Below are 21,976 nucleotides of genomic sequence, written 5' to 3' on the forward strand. Positions count from 1 at the left end.
TCAAAAGCAATGTATAGCAGAAGAGGACTGAGTTGCCTCAACAGAAGTATCAGTTACCCAAGAGGATGTAAGGACATGATTCTGGTAGGGGAGGTAAATAAAATGTGAAAAAAAAATGAAAGAAGTAAAAATTCAGTAATTCTTCTCTCAGACTTAAAAGAGCACAAAGGAAAATAGTAGTCATTGTGTTCTTTTTCTTTCCATTTTTAAAGATATATATATATATATGTATATATATATATATATTTATTTTTAGGAAAGAGACCTGAGTTTTGCTCAGTTTTGGTATGTGCAGGTGCCTGGGGTCACACTTGGGACCTCAGGCAGGAAGATCCAGTACCCTAACACAAGGAGTACTTTTTATTTACAATATAATTCATCTCATAGACTTTCTTTTATTTCTTTCCTTTTTTTAAAATTTTTTATTTAAGAAAGGATTAATGAACAAAACCATAAGGTAGGAGGGGTACAACTCCACACAATTCCCACCACCCAATCTCCATATCCCACCCCCTCCCCTGATAGCTTTCCCATTCTCTATCCCTCTGGGAGCATGGACCCGGGGTCATTGTGGGTTGCAGAAGGTGGAAGGTCTGGCTTCTGTAATTGCTTCCCCGCTGAACATGGGCGTTGACTGGTCGGTCCATACTCCCAGTCTGCCTCTCTCTTTCCCTAGTAGGGTGTGTCTCTGGGGAAGCTGAGCTCCAGGACACATTGGTGGGGTCTTCAATCCAGGGAAGCCTGGCCAGCATCCTGATGGCATCTGGAACCTGGTGATTGAAAAGAGAGTTAACATACGAGGCCAAACAAATTGTTGAGCAATCATGGATCCAAAGCTTGGAATAGTGGAGAGGAAGTGTTAGGGAGGTACTCACTGCAAACTCTAGTGTACTTCTGCTTTCAGGTTATATTTTGCAGTAGTTTATGGATACGTGTGAACATAAGCTCTCTCTCACAGAAACTGGTGTATATCTAGGTTATGGGACTTTGTTAGAAAGTGAACTACCTGAGATGAAATTAGAGTGTACTATAAAAGGAAAGGTCTCACCCGAGTAATGAAGTTGAAGGGTTGTCATTCCACACGTGAAGTCTCTGGACACAGTCTGAGGTGAAGCATGTTGAGGTGGCAATCGTTGCATTGGTTAGGTTGTGATCTGCGGATGCAATATTATTTGGTTTGGATTGGGAGATGCATACGGGAAAGTGGGCCCTATCCAAGGGTTCCAGGACTGGGGGAAGTAGGGGCTCTATAGTGGAGATGTGAGGTTCCTGCTGTCTTAGGGTTCAAAAAGACAATCGATAGTTAATGTTATCATCACATTATTTGGTAATTGGGTTAACTTTGAAAAGTCCTTTTGTTAGGGTTTGCTGTACAGTACCCAGTATCTTGTATATAGCTGTGCTGTTGGTTGCTTCTAACTTTTTTTTTTTAACCAGAACACTGATCAGCTCTGGTTTATGGTGGTGTAGAGCACTGAGCCAGGGTTTTTAGAGCCTCGGGCACGACAGTCTTCTTGCGTAACTATTATGCTACCTAGAATTTCTTTCTGTCTGTCATTCCTTTCCCTTTTGTCATAGCCATCTCTTTCCCAACAAGCTATCTCTCAACTTTGAGTTCTTAATTTCCAAGCTGTTAAACTGCCTTAATCAACAAGAAGATAATAATAGCTTGACAACTTGATAGAGAGCATAAATTCATGTACAGGTAGATCTGAGAGATAGATGATAGAGAGATAGATTCTCTGACTCCTCCTTTATATACTTTCTTTGACTGACTCCTTAGCCCCAGGGCTCAGTACTAGCATTCAAGCAGAGAATCTTGTCATTTTGCTTGTATCCTAGGTTGCTGACTACCTTATGAATTCTTGTTCTGTGGACTGGTGTCTTGTGACTCTGTGAGAATGGACTTTGAGGTGTAAAAACTGAGCACCTCTGAAGCTCACGCTCTGGATTGGGACTTTCCTCTTTATAGATAAGAATAGTGTGAACAGGGATCTCAGCTTTGACATATCTAGTCCAACATATCATAGTCCATTTTAGTGACTATGGATTATGCGATTTGAACCATTTTTTCACTGATCTTTTCTAAAAGATATATTTTATTTATTTAATGGATACATACAGAGAAACTTCAAGTGGGATGGGAGAAAGTAAGAGAGGAAATCAGAGAGAGAGAGAGAGAGACACCTGTAACACTGTTTCAGTGCTCGTGAAGCTTTTCCTCTGCAGATGGGGACCAGGGCCTTGAACCTGGGTCCTTGAACATAGTAACATGTGCACTCAATCAGATGTGCCACTGCCTGACCCCCTCCATCCTTTTCACTGCTATTTACTCAGAAGAAAGTGTATAATATATATTTATTTATTTATTTATTATTTATAAAAAGGAAACACTGATAAAACCATAGGGTAAGAGGGGTACAACTCCACACAGTTCCCACCAACAGAACTCTGTATCCCATCCCCTCCCCTGATAGCTTTCCTATTCTTTAACCTTCTGGGAGTATGGATCCAGGGTCATTGTGGGATGCAGAAGGTGGAAGGTTTGGTTTCTGTAATTGCTTCCCCGCTGAACATGGGTGTTGACAGGTAGATCCATACTCCCAGCCTGCCTCTCTCTCCCTAGTGGGGTGGGGGTTCTGGGGAATTGGAGCTCCAGTTCTGTCCAGGGATGTCTGGTTGGCATCCTGCTAGCATCTGGAACCTGGTGGCTGAAAAGAGAGTTAACATAAAAAGCCAAACAAGTTGTTGACTAATCATGAACCTAAAGGCTGGAGTCCTGCAGATGAAGAGTCGGTGTGTGTGTGTGTGTGTGTGTGTGCGCGCGCGCGTGTGTGTGTGTGTCCGTTCTGTATATACCTAGTAGGCATATTTTAGTTATATTCCAAAGGACCTGTGGCTATACTAGTTTATTATTTTTTCCCCTTGCCTGAAATCTTATATGCAGGTGGATCCTAGTTTTTGTCTGGGCAGATGGTGTCATGTCTGGGAAAAGGATGAGAAAGCTGGATCAGGGAAGAGAGTAGCTCCCAAATATGGGAAAGGGGTATAAATATTGTTGACTGTAAACCCCATCGATTTGATGTCATCTGGGGCCCATATTCAGCTTAGGAGCCTGTGTAACCTCTGCATCCCTGTAGATCTGAGCTCACATTCTGTGGTCATCAATAGGAACATTCTAAGTTGCCCCAATATCAGGACTGCCCCCCCCCCCCATCGTCCTCAGGTGTAGCATAGAGTATGTTGTCCAGCCTCCCTTCAGAGGATGGAATATTCTCTACCGTTGTTGATCCAAGTTGAGGGCAAGGTCCTATGGGACCCACAAAGGGGTTGTGTTGTTCCTGATAGAGATGACCAGTAACAATGGAGAGAGGGATTTATTCAAGGTCTAGGCCCATCATGTCTGTTTGAGAGTCTCAGGACTCCCCCACTAGGGCCCCAGCTGACAGGGTGGCCTGATAGTGACTAGAGTCATTGTTAAAGAATGCCAGTCTTTTGCCCTTATTCAGCTTTTGCAGTCCTTTCTTCGATAAGGATAGCTTAGGAGTGAGTGAGGGAAGTATAATAGGAAGTAGGTGAGGAGGGTAGGTCTAAGCAGATACTATTTCCTTGTGAACTTCATACTAACTCACTGCAGACTATTGTGTCCTTGGTTTTCAGGTATATGTTTTGCCCTAATTTATGGATACAAGTGAACATATTCCTTATCTCATAGGACCTGGTCTATATCTAGGTTTTGGGACTTTGTTAGGAGTTGAACCACCTGGAATGGAATTAGAGAATCCTATAAAATATATTTAAGATGTAGTGCTGGCTAAGGCAATGAGGTTTGTATCAAAACCTAGGTTTGAGTCTTTATGAATGCAATAAAAATTTCTAATATTGTTTATCTTGACTTTCTCTTCTTAATACCACACTTAATAATACTGTCTCCATAGGGTTGTTTTCATGACAGAGCAATAATGCTGGTATGGAATTAACATGACATCATTTGCACAGTAAATCTTCCTGTTCACACCAACAGCAATAACATCTCTGACAAATCTTTTTCTCTCCAAATTCTGTGATGATAATGTGGGCCAGTTGTTTAACTCTCTGACTAAATTAGATATTGAAATTTACACCAGTTATACAATTTCAATTATTTGCCCATCATGATGATTCTAGTAAAGTCTTTTGCTGCGTTGCTGAGTTGTCAGCATAACTGATTAGAGAAAGCCGGGAGAATGCCATTGCTCACCGGCATCAGGTGTTCTACTAAGTCGCCTTTGTTCTGTTATGTGAACCTCTTCAAGGCCACACAGAATGTTTACATGGCTCTGTAGTTTGTTTCTCAGTCAGAACCTTGCACACAAAGCAGGAAATACTGTGTGTGTGCGCATGCTGTTTTTATTTTATGTTTTTCTTCCTCTAAGCCTTTACTAAGTCCTTTATATTTGGCAACTAACACTATCTTCCCCAGGGATATCATTTAGATTTTACTTAAAAAAATTTTTTTTTAAAAAGTATTTTTCTTTTTTTGGATAGAGACAGCCAAAAAACAAGAGGGAAAGGGTGATAGAGAAGGAGAGAGAAAGATTGACACCTGCAGCCCTGCTTCACCACTCATTAAGCTTTCTCCCTGCAGGTGGGGGTCGGGGCCTTGAATCTGGGTCCTTGTGCATTGTAACATGTGCACTCAATCAGCTGTGCCACTACCCAACCTCTAGATTTCTTTCTTCTTTCTTTCTTTCTTTCTTTCTTTCTTTCTTTCTTTCTTTCTTTCTTCCTTTCTTTCTTTCTACCAGAGCACTGCTCAGTTCTGGCTTGTGGTGGTGCTGGGGATTGAACCTTGGACATTTGCTACCTCAGACATGGAAAGCTATTTGCATAACCATTATGCTGTTTCCTTAGCCCTAGGTTTTTCTTAAAAGAAAAAAAAAGATTACTCCTTCAAATTATGATGTGAAGTATGATATGTGTGGTGACACCCCTGCTGGCTCCTGAAGTCAAGCTGTGTGTGTTCTAAATAGGGAAAATAAATAAATAAATAAATAAATAAAAATAAAACCTACAGTCTAAAAAACACAAGGAAGAACCTAAATTAAGAAAGGGGGGGAGGCAGAGTTGGAAATGTAGCACTGAGAGTGAGAATTGGCAGAGGGTGTTCTCGACAGCCAACTCCTGGGCGCACTGAGCCTGTCTGACCTGTCAGAGGCAGATGCTAGGCGGAGACCTGTGAGAGGAACGGAAGAGAACAACTCTAGCTTTGGCACTGGCTTGGAAAGCATTGAATGCCTAACCACTAGTTTAAAATGCTATCTTTTTCTTCCTGGAAAAAGAAATCTTATTACAACAATACTCCTCTGGAGCTGAGAGAGATGAGAGAGAGTTCATCCTGTGAACACATGCTTCACTCTAGTAGAGCACTGGGATCACGTTCTCGGCTTCACATGGGAGTAATGTACCACCCAGGAGAATCTTCATGGATGGTGAAGGGCTGTGGTGAAGTCTGTCTCTGTCAGAGTAACATGAAATAATAAATTAGTCAAATAATCAAACTGGGAGTGGTAGGATCATGCATCCCTGAAAGATGTCATAAAAAACAAAAACATTAGAAGGCCCATTGGTGGTGCACCTGGTTGAGTGCACAGGTTACCATGAGCAAGGACCTGAGTTCAAGCCCCCACTCTTCACCGATAGGGGCATGTTTCATGAATGGTGGGCTGGCAGGAGTCTTTCTCCTTCTCTATCCCTCCTGTTTATTTCTCTCTTAGCAAATAAAATAGTGTAAAAAGAAAAGGGAAAAAAAGTTGCCACTGGGAACAGTGGATTTATAGTATTTAGGCACTGAGCCTTAGGGAAAAGCCTTATGCCAATAATAATAAAAAAAAAATCTAAAGGTCGGGCTGTGGGTTAAGTGCACATGGCGCAAAGCGCAAGGATCTGCCTAAGGATGCTGGTTCGAGCCCCCAGCTTCCCTCTTGTGTGTAGCAGGTCGCTTCACAAACGGTGAAGCAGGTCTGCAGGTGTCTGTCTTTCTCTCCCCCCTCTGTCTCCCCTCCTCTCTCGATTTTTCTCTGTCCTATGCAACAGCAACAACATCAATGGCAACAATACCAATAACGACAACAACAAGGGCAACATAATTGGAAAAAATGGCCTCCAGGAGCAGTGGATTTGTAGGGCAGGTACCAAGCCCCAGCCATAACCCTGGAGGGAAACAAACAATGCATTGAGCAGGGAGATGGTTTTGTGGGTAGAGCACAGAACTTATATGGGCAACAGAGGTGTTTTATGTGCTTTTTCTCACTCTGAAGAAAATCTTGAAAAAAAAACACGGTTCCTTTCTCGAGTCCAAATTATTCGACTACTAACATGGGTTTAGTAGTCTGACGTCACGAGATATTCTGAATTGGTAAGTATTGATCCTTTAGAGTTAGTGGCTAAGATATTTTCCTTGCATTGTAACTAGATCTTTTAATTTCTGAAAATTGAGACACAACCCAGGTTTGAGCTTAGCTCTGACTGTACCGAAGGAAGCTTTCGTGTGGTAGTATCTTTATCTTTCTATCGCTGTCTTTTTCAATCTCTCTCTATCTCTGTCTTTTTATCTGAAGCCCCAATGGTGACATAAAAATGAGTAAAATTAGAGCATGACACAGAAAACACAGTTGCTTCTTTCTGGGTGAGTCCCAACGTTTTAGATGTAACTTTAGTCTCCCCTCCAATCAATAAGGTTGGGGTTACCTGGTAAATAACAGTGGGACACCTGCTCTTCCAGCTATGGTGCTAAGAGTAGCCATTCTTCCATCACCAGGCAGGATTTAACTTTTTGTAAAAAAGTTTAGAAACTTATATCCCAGGAGATGGTTCAGCTGGTAAAGTATCTGTCTTATCATCTATTGGATTAAATCTCAGTCACTATGAGTAGTACCTAAGGAAGTCATCTTTAAATGATGGAGCTATGCTTTGGTCTCTCTTCTTTCCCCTAGTCCGTCACTTTCTAAAAACATTAAATGGAAAATTGTGTTGGAGACTATGTAGTGATACCAGGTAAACATAAAGCTCTGGGTGTATTCTCACAATACATTAAAAAGTAGAATATAGGATAGCAAACTAGCTCACTTAATGTGTTGTTTTTCCATATGTTTGACTCAGATTTGAGCCTGATACTGACTGCATTGGAGGAAGCTTTGGCGCTGTTATGTCTCTCTCTCTCTCTCTTCTTCCTTTATTGTTCTCTCTCTCTCTCTCTCTCTCTCCCACTCCTATCCCTCTCTCTATCACTCTTTCTATCTAAAAAAAATGTGGAGTGGTGAAGTCCAAATGACAACAACAACAACAACAAAAGAATTTCATCTTACCCCTGCCACACTGAAGGAATCTACTTCAGTGCTGTGGCATCTTTATTTCCTGCCTTTCTGCTTCTGTTGCAATTTAATCTCAGAAGCATCCCAAACTGAGTCAGAATATGATTTTTTTTCTTTTTTAGAATGTGCATTATGACAAGATCACTAGATGCCTGCCTAACAAGGTTTTAAAATACTGGTAAAAAATTGATGCCTTTGTGTACAGTGTGGAACTGAATCTTTTTCTTTTTTTCTTTCTTTCTTTTTTTTTTTTTTTTTTGTTTCCAGGGTTATTGCTGGGTCTCGGTGCCTGTACCACAAATTCACTGCTCCTGGAGGCCATTTTTTCCAATTTCATTGGATAGGACAGAGAAAAATTGAGAGGGGAGGGGAAGATAGAAAGGGAGAGAGAAAAAGAGACACCTGCAGATCTGTTTCACTGCTTGCAAAGTGACCCCCCTGGAGCCTGGGGTTCGAACCAAGATCCTTGATGGGTCCTTGTGCTTCATACTTTGTGCACTTAACCCAGTGCGCTACCACTCGCCCCCTGAACTGAATCTTTATCCTTAATTCCATCAATGGTGTATGCTTGGAAACGTCTATTTACTAATGTCCAAGATTTGTCTTTCTCCTCATCCACTAAATAAAGGTGATTTTTATCTTCCTTGGCAAAGTATCTATGAGAGTAGATTAAGATTAACATCTAGTAACTTTTCTGGTACAGATAGCTGAAATTCTGTTATTTTTGTGGAAAATATTAAATAAAATACACACTTGAGAGAAAGGGCAACAATTGTTTCAGGAATACCTGGCTTTAAGAAACTTTATTTTCCTTCAGAAAACAAGGGAGGTAGAAATCACTCACTTGACTTTTATTTTTATGATGTGGGGGGTGGTGGTGTGCCTACTGGTCTTTTCTGTCAGTCTTTCTCTCCTGTTACTCTCACTAGCTGGTAAGAGAAGAGAAATAAATAATCTAGTGTTTTAAAATATAAATCTATAATCAATAAAACAATTCACATACAGAGATGAAAGGGAGATTACAAACAAACAAACAACCAGTATTTTGTAGAGTAACTTGCTAAGCCCAGGACTAGTTCTGTGGGGTTAACCAGCCAACATCGGCACTCTGTGTGTGACAATGGGAAGAACTCTCTTCTTTGCTGTAGAATCAGGTGCAAGCTGTTTATATAAATACACTTGGGCCCTTTGCATCCTTTTGGTCTCATGAGCTAATTTATTAGCAGCTTCAACTAACATTAGATGCTCATTTTATGGCCCAGCGGAGACATGAGCAATGATCATTAGCAGCAATAAAAAAACAATTTAAAACCCAGGTGAGGACATGGACAAGGATGAAGTACAGGTGTGTGTATTGGGGTCTGATCAATCATTCTCAGGTTAGAGCCCCCAAAAGTCAGTAAGAGCTTTTTTCCTTGACTTCCGACATCTCTCTTGGTTATTTTATTGCGTTTTTTTTTTTATAGACAGTTCTGGAGTCAGGTTATGAAGCGTTCAGATGTGGTCTTTCAACTTCAGGCTTCCTCTGAGGAGAAACTAATGTCTGGGAGGCAAAGATGTACTGGTATTCTAACTCTTCACTGCTTCTCCCAACATTTCCTTAGTAGATTTAACCTTCTCTGCACTCACACACTCCTTTCAGTTATTTCCAGTTTCTAAATAAACTCAAATGGGGAGAATTTCTTTTAAAGTAACATTTGATCCCATTTCACATGATCCCTCAAGTAACTTTAGTGATTTTTTAAGGTCCGCATTGACTATTTGTTTTTATAGTTTAGTATTTCATTATTTATTAGATCAAGATCAAGTTACACACACACATACACACAGACCATCACTGGTAATGATCCCCCCAAGTTCAAGTCAGAAAAGGAATGTATATGTGTGAGGAAGACAATTCCTAACATCTTTAACATAAAGAGAATAATACCTATATGTTAAACAATAGCAAAGTTATTTGAAAAGTTTTATTCATGAAATATACTTTAAGTTTTGTCGTCCAGGATTTTAAAGTTGTTTTTAATTTCTGACAGTTTAATATCTGTTGAACTAGATGCATGATCTTAACATACTTATTTTAATCTGACATCATTACAAACTAATGTATTAGTCAAAAGTAATTGTGTTTTCCACTATCATCTTTAATAGCTCAGCTGAGTTGCTGGGTGAGCACAGAATAAATTAAAGAAGCCATTCTATTTATTTTCACTGTTCTATCCTTGAACATCGAGAAATAATTGTTTACTTTCTTTATACTGTGCTTGTTTAGTTTGATGCTATGTGTGTGCGTGTGTATTACTTATTTAAAAATATTCATTTATTTATCTCCTTTTGTTGCCCTTGTTTTATTGTTGTAGTTATTATTGTTGTTGTTGATGATGTCTTTGTTGTTAGATAGGACAGAGAGAAATGGAGAGAGGAGAGGAAGACAGAGATGGGGAGAGAAAGATAGACACCTGCAGACCTGCTTCAAAACTTGCAAAGCGACTCCCCTGCATGTGGGGAGCCAAGGGCTCTAACCGGGATCCTTACTCGGGTGGGTCCTTGCGGTTTGAGCCACCTGCACTTAACCCGCTGTGCTGCCGCCCAACTCCCTTGTATTACTTATTTTAAAAAATATTGTGGTATTGAAAGCTATATACTTAGATTTAGATTTTTTTTTCAAAGTGGATGCTTATTTGCCTAGGAGTAAAAACAGGAAGATTGTAAGAAAATATCCTCTTGTGCCTGGAAAATCTTCAGATTTTCATTGAGTGAGTTTCTATATCATCTGTAACCTTCACAAGTGCATATGACTTCAAACTACATCCCTAGAGTCCTTTAACAAAGGAAACATACTGACTGTGGACACTGACTCTAATGCTACCATAAAGCTTCATATCTGTGTCCAGTGGATGAACTAGGATTCTTAACATGGTTGTTGGGATCTTCCTATTCACATAAGCTATCAATATCTTTTTAGAATAAAAAGATATCTTCGTGACTCCTAAGCAAGAGTCATTCAGAATTGTGTCTACTTGATGTAAGAAACACACTCATCTGCCTTTAATGAGTTGTAGACAGTGTTAACTTCACTAGAAGCATTTGGGCTGATGCTATGCAAAGCTGGTTAAGAAGGGTCTGGAGATAGTGACAGTGTGACAGGTGACCCATTACCTGCTCAAAGAAACAGGTCATGGACAGATTTCTTTCTCTCAAGATCAATTCTAAAAAGGATATTAAATAGCTATCTGGGACAGCAGTTCTCAAGCTTGGAGTGTGTTATAGCTTAGTAAGATTTTCTTGTCTAATCATTATATATTTTAAGCATTATTTAATTTTACAAGGAAGAGAGAGAGGGAGAGGGAGAGGGAGAAAGAGAGAGAGAGAGAGAGAGAGAGAGAGAGAGAGAGAGAGAGAGAGAGAAACCAAGCATTAGTAATACCTGACTTACATAGACTGTGGAATTGAACCTGAAACTTTAGACATACAAATTCTGTGCTCTAATATTGAGAAGTCTCGCAAGCCCCAATATTTTAGATATTGATAATCTATTTTATTTTAAAGAAACACATTTAAAGAGGAATTTGGTGGTAGCATGAATCATCTGAGAGTTTCATAATCATCTGATTTTGATCATATTTGGATTAGATTTTAGAACTGTAGCAGAGGTTGGAATGGGCTAAGATGTCTTGGATATTGGAATGGGTGAATATATTTTGTTAAAGAAGGAAATGATTCTTGGGGCTTTGGGTGTCTCTGTTGTGACCCTCTAAAATTCCCATAGTGAAGTCTTTATGGCTAGTTCTGAAGAAAATTCCCTTATCAATGGAATGGAGTTCTTACAGATACAATTAATGAAGTCAGTTTGGTGAATATTTCTATCAGTTATGTCCTTATAAGATGGTGGAAAATTGGACACAAAATGTGCAAATAGGAAAAATGTCTGTGACTATTTGAATTGTGGTACCATAAGCCAAACCTCTGGAAGTTTTTTTTTTTTTTTTAGAGTATTCTTTTCTTTTTTTTTAAATTTTTTATTTAAGAAAGGATTAGTGAACAAAAACATAAGGTAGAAGGGGTACAACTCCACACAATTCCCACCACCCGATCCCCATAATCCCCCCCCCCATGGTAGCTTTCCCATTCTCTATCCCTCTGGGAGCATGGACCCAGGGTCGTTGTGGGTTGCAGAAGGTAGAAGGTCTGGCTTCTGTAATTGCTTCCCCGCTGAACATGGGCGTTGACTGGTCAGTCCATACTCCCAGTCTGCCTCTCTCTTTCCCTAGTAAGGTGTGTCTCTGGGGAAGCTGAGCTCCAGGACACATTGGTGGGGTCTTCAATCCAGGGAAGCCTAGCCAGCATCCTGGTGGCATCTGGGACCTGGTGATTGAAAAGAGAGTTAACATATGAGGCCAAACAAATTGTTGAGCAATCATGGATCCCAAGCTTGAAATAGTGGAGAGGAAGTGTTAGGGAGGTACTCACTGCAAACTCTAGTGTACTTCTGCTTTCAGGTTATATTTTGCAGTAGTTTATGGATACATGTGCACATAAGCTCTCTCTCACAGAAACTGGTGTATATCTAGATTATGGGACTTTGTTAGAAAGTGAACTACCTGAGATGAAATTAGAGTGTACTATAAAAGGAAAGGTCTCACCCGAGTAATGAAGTTGAAGGGTTGTCATTCCACACGTGAAGTCTCTGGATACAGTCTGAGGTGAAGCATATTGAGGTGGCAATCGTTGCTTTGGTTAGGTTGTGATCGGCGGATGCAATATTATTTGGTTTGGATTGGGAGATGCATACAGGAAAGTGGGCCCTATCCAAGGGTTCCAGGACTGGGGGAAGTAGGGGCTCTATAGTGGAGATGTGAGGTTCCTGCTGTCTTAGGGTTCAAAAAGACAATCAATAGTTATTATTATCATCACTTTATTTGTTAATTGGGTTAACTTTGAAAAGTCCCTTTGTTATGGTTTGCTGTACAGTACCCAGTATCTTGTATATAGTTGTGCTATTGGATGCTTCTAATCTACTTGGTTTAGGCTTTTGAGAGAGTCCGCATATCAAATACACAGCCTATATATTAAAAAGATTCAGTTTGTCTTTTGAGAAACTTTGAGACATACAACTGATTTCCCCCTCTCATATTAATTAATTAGATTTATATGTCTACATTTTGCTAGCAGTGTACATAAACACCATTCCCACCACCAAAGGACTGTGACCCATCCCTCCCACCCACTCCCACCCCCCACTGGCCCTGGAAGCTGCATGTCTACCCCTCACCACTGGGTTTTTACTTTGGTGCCTCTGGAAGTTTTATGAGTGGCCTGTATCAGATACTTCCTCGGGGACATTAGAAGTGCCATGCCATTGTTATTGTAAAGCACCACAAACTGAGAAACTTGAAAATAAGCACGGAACTGTCTTAGTTCTGGAGTCTAGAAGTCTGAGGCTTGAATATTCAGAGTGCCTTGTGATAGCACCGTGACCTCTAGTGTTCTCACCTGGATTTTTGACTAAGCTTGTGCTGACTGCTTGTATTGTAACAGATGAAACGAAAGCATCTGAAGATGATGAAATGGAGAAACTCTATAAATCCTTGGAGCAAGCAAGTCTCTCTCCTCTTGGGGACCGACGACCTTCAACCAAAAAAGAGTTAAGAAAGTCCTTTGTGAAGCGGTGCAAAAATCCATCCATAAATGAGAAACTACACAAAATCCGTACTTTGAACAGCACCTTAAAGGTAAAGACTAATTCACATGGGAAGTCTGTGAATGTGAGGAGAGGAAGAGCTGATACTGCCAAGAGTCTGATGCTGAACACATTATTTGTGTGGGCGGAGGGGAGAGAAATAGAGCAAAAATAATCTTTATGGTGGTGGTGGCGGGTGGGGGGGTGACCCTTGACATTCTTAAAGCATTCATATAGTCCCAAAGTCGCACCCAATCCAGCTTTGTACAGTTGGCTTACACATCTGTGATGTGAAATGCCAGAAATGAAGCTTCTAGAAGGCAAGGTTCATCTTTATTTTGCTTTTCTCCCTCTCTCTCTCTCTCTCTCTCTCTCTCTCTCTCTCTCTTCCTAACACAAGAACTGTTGCTGAGAATCTGAGATAATCAACTGGGATGAGCCGTTATATTAATAGCATCTTGGTTTTCGCCTACTTCATGGAAGGGTGCTGTTCTTCTGTGCTACTTCCAGGAGTATATGTCTAGTTTTAGATACAGCAAAGACTTACTGGCTGCCTGTGGTAGGTTCTGGAGCCAAGAAACACCATGGATGCAGGGTATTGGAAAATAGACACTTCACAGTAATAGGCAAGCAGATGTTTTCACAGTGGGAGTGAGGAACGGTGTACAGTCTGTACTTAAGTTATTTACAGGGTCTCCTATAACTAAAATGGGTCTTCTTAACAAAAGCGTTCTGTTTTCCCATTTAGACTAAAACAAATGGATCATCCTAACATAATAGAACACAATAAAAGTATTCTACTATTCTATTTAGAATATAGCAGGAACAGGAAGAGACTAGGATATTTTATAAAATAATCCCAAATTATCAGAAGATCTATAGATTCTTAAGTCCTTGATAGATCTTGCAATTTAATTCTATTTTGTTGATATCATTTTTGCAACATGTGCGCTCAACCTGGTGTGCCACCACCCAGCCCCATTCATATCATTTTTGTATCAAGAGCTTCTTTCCAGGAGGAATCACTAGCACTCAAAAGGACAAGGTTATAATGACATAGCTGAGTGAGTCTGTCAGAAACGCCAGTTAGTAAACTAAAAAGAAGATCTAAGCAACTTTAAATGAAAGGTTGCAAAAAACAAGTCTGAAAAGTAAAAACAAAAGTATAAATATATGTTTTTTCTTTATTGGAAGGATTGATGGTTTAATGACAGTAAAATGCAATAGTCCGTACATGTGTAACATTTCCCAGTTTTCCACATAACAATCTAATCCCCTGTCTAAGTCCCCCTCTACCATCACATTCCAGGACCTGAACATTACCTCCCACCCCAGAGTCTTTTACTTTGGTGAAATACACCAACTCCAGTCCAAGTTTTGCTTTCTGTTCTTACTATCCAACTTCTGTCCATGAGTGAGATCATCCCATATTCGTCCTTCTCTTTCTGGCTTATCTCAGTTCACGTTTCCTTCAAGCTCCATCCAAGATGAGGTGAAGAACAGATGAAGAGAAATTATTTAATAGTCAGTGATGAAAAATATCACTAGTGTTGATCTCAAAGGCAAATGTTAAATCTCATAATTTGCACAAAGCTAATGAACATATCTGGTTATTCAGTTTAATGGGGTACATGCAGAACATTGGTAATTTGCTATCTTGTGATACTTGATAGGAATGATTTACATTGTTCAGTGAAAAAATATTTCCTGAACGGTACCATGTGTGAGGTCCTAAGGTATACCGGCACCACTAAGGGAACTCCACTGGACAGCGGAAACACAAAAAAGTGCTAGAAGGCAATTGTGGTAAGTGCTGTAGTTGGTGTGAGTCTGGCATGACTGAGCAGAGCTGAGACCATTTTGAACAATGCCACAGCGGCATAACAATTGGTATAGGAATGAGAGATGAGGAATACCAGGAAGGCACTAAAGGATGAGGAACTGGACTATGCAAATGGCTGTCAATGAGTGATCTGTTGCCTCATTACTGGACAAAGCAGCAAATGGAAGCTAAGAGAGCCTGGATGCTTATGTCCATCTCTAGGAGAATGGCTGGGGCTCAGTGTCCCGTGAAGTTGCGGTCAGAGTCCAGTCTTCCCCAAGAACTTGCCTTTCCCTGGCTACAAGGAGGTTTTTGGAAAGAATCAATATTTTTATAGTTCCATGTGTTCTTTTCTGATAGACTGTTTTACAGGAACCTAGACCAGTGAATGGACAACCTAAAAAGCATAGAGCTTTTCTCTCTGCACTCTAGTTCTCCGTATTGTGGGGTGGGGGTGGGGAGAATCCTTTGCACTACAAATACACATAATTTCACTGTTTCTATAAGTTAGGAGTCTGGTTGATGTTCAGGTGTTTCTGCTTGCAGTTCCCTCAAAGTTTAGTTGGAGCTTCACTTAAAGAACAGAATACCAGAGTGATGTTGAAATTGACCTTTTTGGGAAAGAAAGTAAAAGTACATTAATATGCTCCTTAGATAAGGAGTAGTTAGCATATATTTGTCTATTCATGTAAAAATGTTAAGAACTATTTCATATAAACTATCTTACTTAATTTTCACACTATTATTTATAATTTTTAAAAAATTTCTGCAAGGCCAGTATTTATTTTTCCTATTTTTAATGGATGTTTCCCATTAAATTTTTTTTTTATTATTTATTTTCTCTTTTGTTGCCCTTGTTGTTTTATTGTTGTTGGATAGGACAGAGAGAAATGGAGAGAGAAGGGGAGGACAGAGAGGGTGAGAGAAAGATAGACACCTGCAGGTCTGCTTCACCGTCTGTGAAGCGACTCCCCTGCAGGTGGGGAGTCGAGGGCTCGAACTGGGGTCCTTACGCCAGTTCTTGCACTTTGTGCCACATGCGCTTAACCCGCTGCGCTACTGCCCGATTCCCATGTTTCCCATTTTACTGGGAGGAGAATGGACTACAAAACAGTTGTATACACAATGGTACAATTCTCTAGCTATGTGTGATGGTTGTCTGCAAAATACACCAAAGTCCCTTTACAGAGGTAGGTCAGTTCTAGTGAGCGACTCCCAAAACAGAACAATACACCCCAGTCCACAAGTTTCTCTGACAGAAACTTACTAGTGAGCTGGAATTTGCCACTGAAGCCTGGGTCAGGTTTTAGTTTCTTTGTGTAGGAGCAGTAGTTATTGTGTTGCTTTAATAGTCAGTGACTTTCCACTGTAACTGTTGATCACTCTAGATTGTAGATACCAGTTGTGGCTGAAATTTCTGGCATGAAGCCCTTGTAATCCAGTGCTTGGCTGCCTAAAATTCAGGAAAAGTCAGGAAAGGGGCAATGTGGTTTCCTGTAAAGGCAGCAGCCCTTAGAGTCTTAAGTTCCTATTCAAGTATGGTATGAAATGGCCCCTGGTTTGTTGGTCCCGGGACTCCTGAAGCAATTCACCTTGTGCAGTATCTCAGGAGTGGGTGGGGTCTAGTTGGTCTAGTAGAGATACCACTGACTCTGGAAAGTGATGGTAGGGTGGGGATAGCTGTTGTAGAGACAGGTGGATCTCCTGTGTCCTGTGGAGAGAATAGATTAGGGAAGAGCAAACACAGGGAAGTTTATTTATATCTCTAGTTCTTCCACTTGGTTAGATTGTACCCATTCCTTGAGGTCAATAAGTTCAGGAACATTTTAAGGAAATCCTGTATAACGAATCCAGGTCCTAAATTCATTTTTCATAATGTTGACCAGGATGTTTCCCCCACTGACATAATGAAGCAATGGATGAAACTGGAGAACCTGTCTCTCTGAACCTCTTTTTAGCTTCCACATGCAAATGGTGTCCTTCCTGTCTCTTAAAATAGGCATAGGCTCGATTATTAGGTTACATTGATTGTGCAAAAGCTGTTTGGTTCTTTTGTGCTCAACACATATGTGCACCTATTTGCAAAAAGGTGGTTTATTGAAATGAAGGTCCTCACTACACCTCTTTTTCCTTTTTATTTCATATATACAGTGTAAAGAGCATGACCTGGCCATGATCAACCAACTACTGGATGATCCCAAGTTGACAGCCAGAAAGTACCGGGAGTGGAAGGTCATGAACACCCTTCTCATCCAGGACATCTACCAGCAACAGCAGGCTCCCACAACTGCCCCTGAAGGCACCCCCCAAGGACACGAGCAGCACCCCTCCTCTTCTCATGTTGAAAATTCCATTTGAGGACCAGTTAGGATTTCTCTCTCCTTATACCCTTCTCGAAGATGCTACAAGAACTTTCATGTTTCCTCATGGAGGAAAACTGAAGCCCAATTCCTCTTCAAGCATCAACCTTCCTCAACCCCTCCCTCCCCCAGATTGTCACTTCATGAGGACAGACTCCTTGAGCTGCATGCAGCTTTCAGGGTGTCATGCAGCTCTAGAGAGTGGAGACAGTGAATCCTGTTGAACAAACTGTTCTTGTGGACTTTCCAGGGTCTAGGGGAGGAGGTGAGAAATGCTATTTTCTACCCTTGTCAAAATGGCAACCAATCCATGGACAGGAGATCACCTTTTACTAGAAATAATAATCCATGGGAATGTTCTGCTTTCTAAGCAAAGAAGTTACATATTCCACTAGGTTGGGTAGCTGAATCCTCTCCGTCACATCATCCAGAGAAGGACAGATGTGGAATTGTAGCATCCCAACCCCTCGCCTTTTCCACATTTTGAGAAAGACTTCATAGTAAGCACTTTGTGGGAGAAAGCCTGAGGTGGAGGTGTGGCCTCTATTCTACTCATTTGTATACATGACCCGGGTGTTGATGAATGTTTCTTTGTGGAGGAACAGCTACAGGAAAGTATCTTATTGTACCAGGACATCCATACTCTCTCCAACTACTTAGAACTCCTTAGAGGAAACTATCATAAGTTCAGCAAGGAGCAATGTTTGCTGCTTCCATCCATATGTTCACACCTGAAGCATGTGCATATACAGATAATTTCCCTGGCAGCAATATTGACAAAATGATGCTGTTGTCTGAATTATTTTAACATCTTTACTCTTAAAAACAAAAACCAATACAAATATCAAAAGGGTTAAAACAATTATTTTTGTATGTTGGTGTCATTTTATGTTTTTTGTGAATTGCTATATATGTACATATGTTTGTTATTTAAGTATATTTAAAGAGTTTAAAATTACTAGTACTTTAAAAATGATATATGAATATATGTTTTGCTCACTATATATTACCAAAATATCTACTTTTTTTGCTTGAGAAAAATAGGAATATAATTGAATCGTTGGAGTAATTATGTTGCACTATGATCTTTGGGGAATGTTCAGGAAAACCTGTGGCATCAATGTGTGGGCATGTGTTACAAATCTCTCATCTTCTGATAGCGCTCTCTCTCTCTCTCTCTCTCTCTCTCTCATTTTCTCTCTCTCCCCTTCTGACAACCCAAGGAGCTTAGATTTCTCTGCCTGTGATAAGTCTACCTTAAGCTAGAAAGGGACTTTAATCTTGCTTCACTATTTCTAGTAAATAAATATCAGGCTTTACCTATTCATATGCACAAACCCTAACCAAGTGAAACACAACTAATGTAGTATTTTAAGTCTAAGGATTAATGGAAAGTTGAGGTTTTTGCTGTTACAGAAAATGCATCTGATTGCATAAATATCATGAAAGTCTTCACTTACTAATCTGTGTCAATATTTCTCACTATAAAAATAACCACGACTCACCAAAAACCCATGTGGTATGTGTGGGGGTCTCTCAGCAAGCCAACAGTCAACAGAGCAGTCTGATTACAACAGAGCACAGTAGAGAAAAAGTGTGATTTGATGTAGTTGTGAATGTGGATGTGGAAATAATCCCAAATTTTACCTGCAAATTAAACTGAAATAGTTGTTGAACATTATCTCCAGCTTTACTAAGAATACTTAATACGTTGGGGAAAAAATTAAAAAAAACAACTTAGCACTAAGACATAATTAAAAAAAAAAAGGAGAAGAAGAATGAGCAGTTGGTATACTAGAAGCTTCTGTAATAGAAGTCATCTCACTCTGACTGAACATGAACCTGACCTAAGAATGTAGACTGGAGTGCAGACTGAATGGAGCGAGAACTTGCATGAAATTGTCTGTGGGCACCCAAGAGAAGCACCATTGAGGAGTTTTGTAGGCTAGAGTCTTTTGAGTTGAGAGGCCAGTGCTTTGATTTCTTAAGTTATCACCCCCCCCCCTTTTAACTGCTACTACCAAAAAGTCATTGTGTAAGCAAGCTTTTGGTAAAAGGAACAGTGACAATGGAAAAAACCAGCAATATGATATCAACTTGTCTTCTCTCATTTTTTTCCCCTTGGATAGCAACACCCACAAATAAACTTCAACAATTCCCCTCCCCCAAATGGAAGTGTTCCCAAGTACATTTTAATACTTTTCATGACTATATAATGAAATGACCTTTTAGTGTAAATTCTTTGGTAAGCCTGGAACATCAAAGTCAGTTAGCACCTTGGATGGCTGAATCAAAGCATTCAGCTCTTTTTTTTTTTTTTTTTCCTTCCCCAGAATCAAATTGCCTAGATGTGTTTTGGTTTTGTTGGTTAAAGCCATAACTTTAAAGAGCTTCTTCATATGGAAGTTGAAGTGTACTGCCCAGTTGGGTTCTGTTGGTCTAGATGAAAGTCGTCGGCTCATTGGTATTTTCCCCTGTGTTGTGTTGTGATAGGAAGTAGGGGTCGGCTTCTGTGGGTTTGTAACCTAGTTGTGGCCACTAAAAGGCAATGAGTGGAGAATAAGGGGCCAGTGGAAAGTAAGAAAGAGCGGTTGGCATTTTCCGTGACGTGTAACTCTTGGGTAGCACAGGGCTTTACTGACCTCCAATCATTTTTGCTGTCCAAAGGATACTGGGAAAATTGGAGTACTTCTGGTCTATTCCAGAGGGTTGTGCCATCCCTGAAATAAATTTAATGTAGTTTCATGGAGCTCAGTGGGAGATATCTCTATGCAGTTCCGTAGCCATGGAAACTGAGATTCTGAGGAGTGACTCAGGTCCATGAGTGCTCAGGACTTAAGTAGAAAATCCCTGAACATAACCACATCTAGACTTGTAGTACATGAGGGGGGGTATGTCTGTCCAGCACTACAAGTTCTCCATCTCAATGAATCCCCTTTCAAAGTCAACTGTGACATGTTTCTCTAGGTTGTGAGACAGGAAGTGATTTCTCTGCATGTCTTGATTCTTTCTTATCCAGCCCACAAACCACAGAGAAAACATTAAAGTGGATTCTACATTTCAAAACATTTTTCTGTTTCTCTTGCAGTGAGGAGATTTAACAGCTCTGTAATGATCTTTATTCACCTTTAGTCCAAGGGGGAAGCATGCCTCCTAGAGATAGCCAACATCCCATGAACAAGCAAACAAACAAACAGGTCTTTGAATCACCCTGTCACTCATTTCCTAGCATGATAGGGATGCAACTTTTTAGCACTGCATGTGTTTAGGGGCCAGATATTGATGTGGATATATAACCTTTAACTTCATTCTCTGTCATCTGCTTTCTGAGTAACTTGGTGGGGAAGGCATGGCTCATTACTTTCTGCTTCGTATTTCTTGAGGTTAACTTGTAGAAAACAAATAAATGAGAGGAGATATATCTAGTAAAATTAAATGAAAAGGAAATTTGTTAGTGGTGTTTATTTTAGTCCTGGTGCTTCAACAGAAAAGAACTTCCTGGTTGATTTTCTCTTCTAGGAAGGCTATAAGCGCCCTCTGGTGGTAATAAAAAAACAATTGATTCTGGATCTGATGGTTTTGCCTTTAGACAAAAAGATGTATTATGTTGGGGAAGCTATTTCAACAATTACTAACTGATGTGTTCTTCTCCCATGACCCTTAGTTAATATATGTACTGGTATGAAACTATTTCTAGTTTTCTTAATTGTCTTTTAGCCACAGAATTTAAAGGGCACATTAATAACTTTTTACATGTCCGGAGATCTACATTTTATTCGGGTAGTTATGACTTCTAGATTATAAGTTACATTCTGTGACACACAAGTATCATAACATATAGGACATTATTATGCAAAAAGTAAGCAAAGGAAAGGTTGAAATATAAGATAATACATCACCTTTGTTTTTGGATCCATTCATCAGAGGAAGTCAAGATGCATTTGAATTTGAATTTCTTTTCTGTCTACACAAACTAAGACTTCATTTTTCCTTCCTGTCTCTCATCATTCAAAAATTTAGACTGCACTTCATCCTCTTCTTATCTACTTACTAATCTCATCTATCTTCTATGTCTATCAATCTGTGAATCATCTCTCTGTTATCTGCCAATCATCTATCTGTAGGTCTGTCTAATGGACATTTAGAAAGCATATAGAAAACTAACATTAACTGCCTCAAAAGAAAATCATAATCCACTGTTCAGTTTCTAGACCTACTCCTAGTGAAGAATAAATTTCTGGGTCCAGGTGGTGCCACGCACCTGGTTAAGCACACACATTGGGAGTTGGGTGGTAGTGCAGCAGGTTAAGCACACGTGGCACGAAGTGCAAGGAGACCGGCGTTAAGGATTCTGGTTAGAGCTCCCTGCTCCCCACCTGCAGGGGAGTCGCTTCACAAGTGGTGAAGCAGGACTGCAGGTGGCTCTCTTTTTCTCTCCCTCTCTGTCTTCCCCTCTTCCTTCCATTTCTCTCTGTCCTATCCAACAACAACGACATCAATAACAACAACAATAATAACTACAACAATAAAACAACAAGGGCAGCAGAAGGGAATAAATAAATATTTAAAAAATCTTTGAAAAAAAAGCACACACATTACAATATGCAAGGATCCAGGTTCAAACCCCTGGTCCCCACTTGCAGGGGAACAGCTTCATGAATGGTGAAGCAGGGCTGCAGGTGTCTCTCTGTCTCTTTCCCTCTCTCTTTGTCTTCCCATGCCTCTCAATTTCTCTGTCTTTATCCAATAATAAAAGATTAAAAAA

At 40.1% G+C, this 21,976-nt stretch overlaps 1 protein-coding gene across 3 annotated transcripts in view; it reads left to right on the forward strand.

The window, feature by feature from the left end:
* Window positions 1–20,778, forward strand: part of IPCEF1 (interaction protein for cytohesin exchange factors 1) — a 104,708-nt gene extending 83,930 nt beyond the window's left edge. For all 3 annotated transcript variants that reach the window (XM_007516153.3, XM_060205304.1, XM_016185394.2), the window contains 2 exons: window positions 12,888–13,081; window positions 17,003–20,778. In XM_007516153.3, coding sequence (XP_007516215.2) covers window positions 12,888–13,081; window positions 17,003–17,209 — 401 coding nt within the window. In that variant the 3' untranslated portion in view covers window positions 17,210–20,778. The remainder of the gene's footprint in view (window positions 1–12,887; window positions 13,082–17,002) is intronic.
* Window positions 20,779–21,976: the final 1,198 nt, after the last annotated feature.

The sequence above is a fragment of the Erinaceus europaeus genome, chromosome 13 (genome assembly GCF_950295315.1).
Source record: "Erinaceus europaeus chromosome 13, mEriEur2.1, whole genome shotgun sequence".
NCBI lineage: Eukaryota > Metazoa > Chordata > Mammalia > Eulipotyphla > Erinaceidae > Erinaceus > Erinaceus europaeus.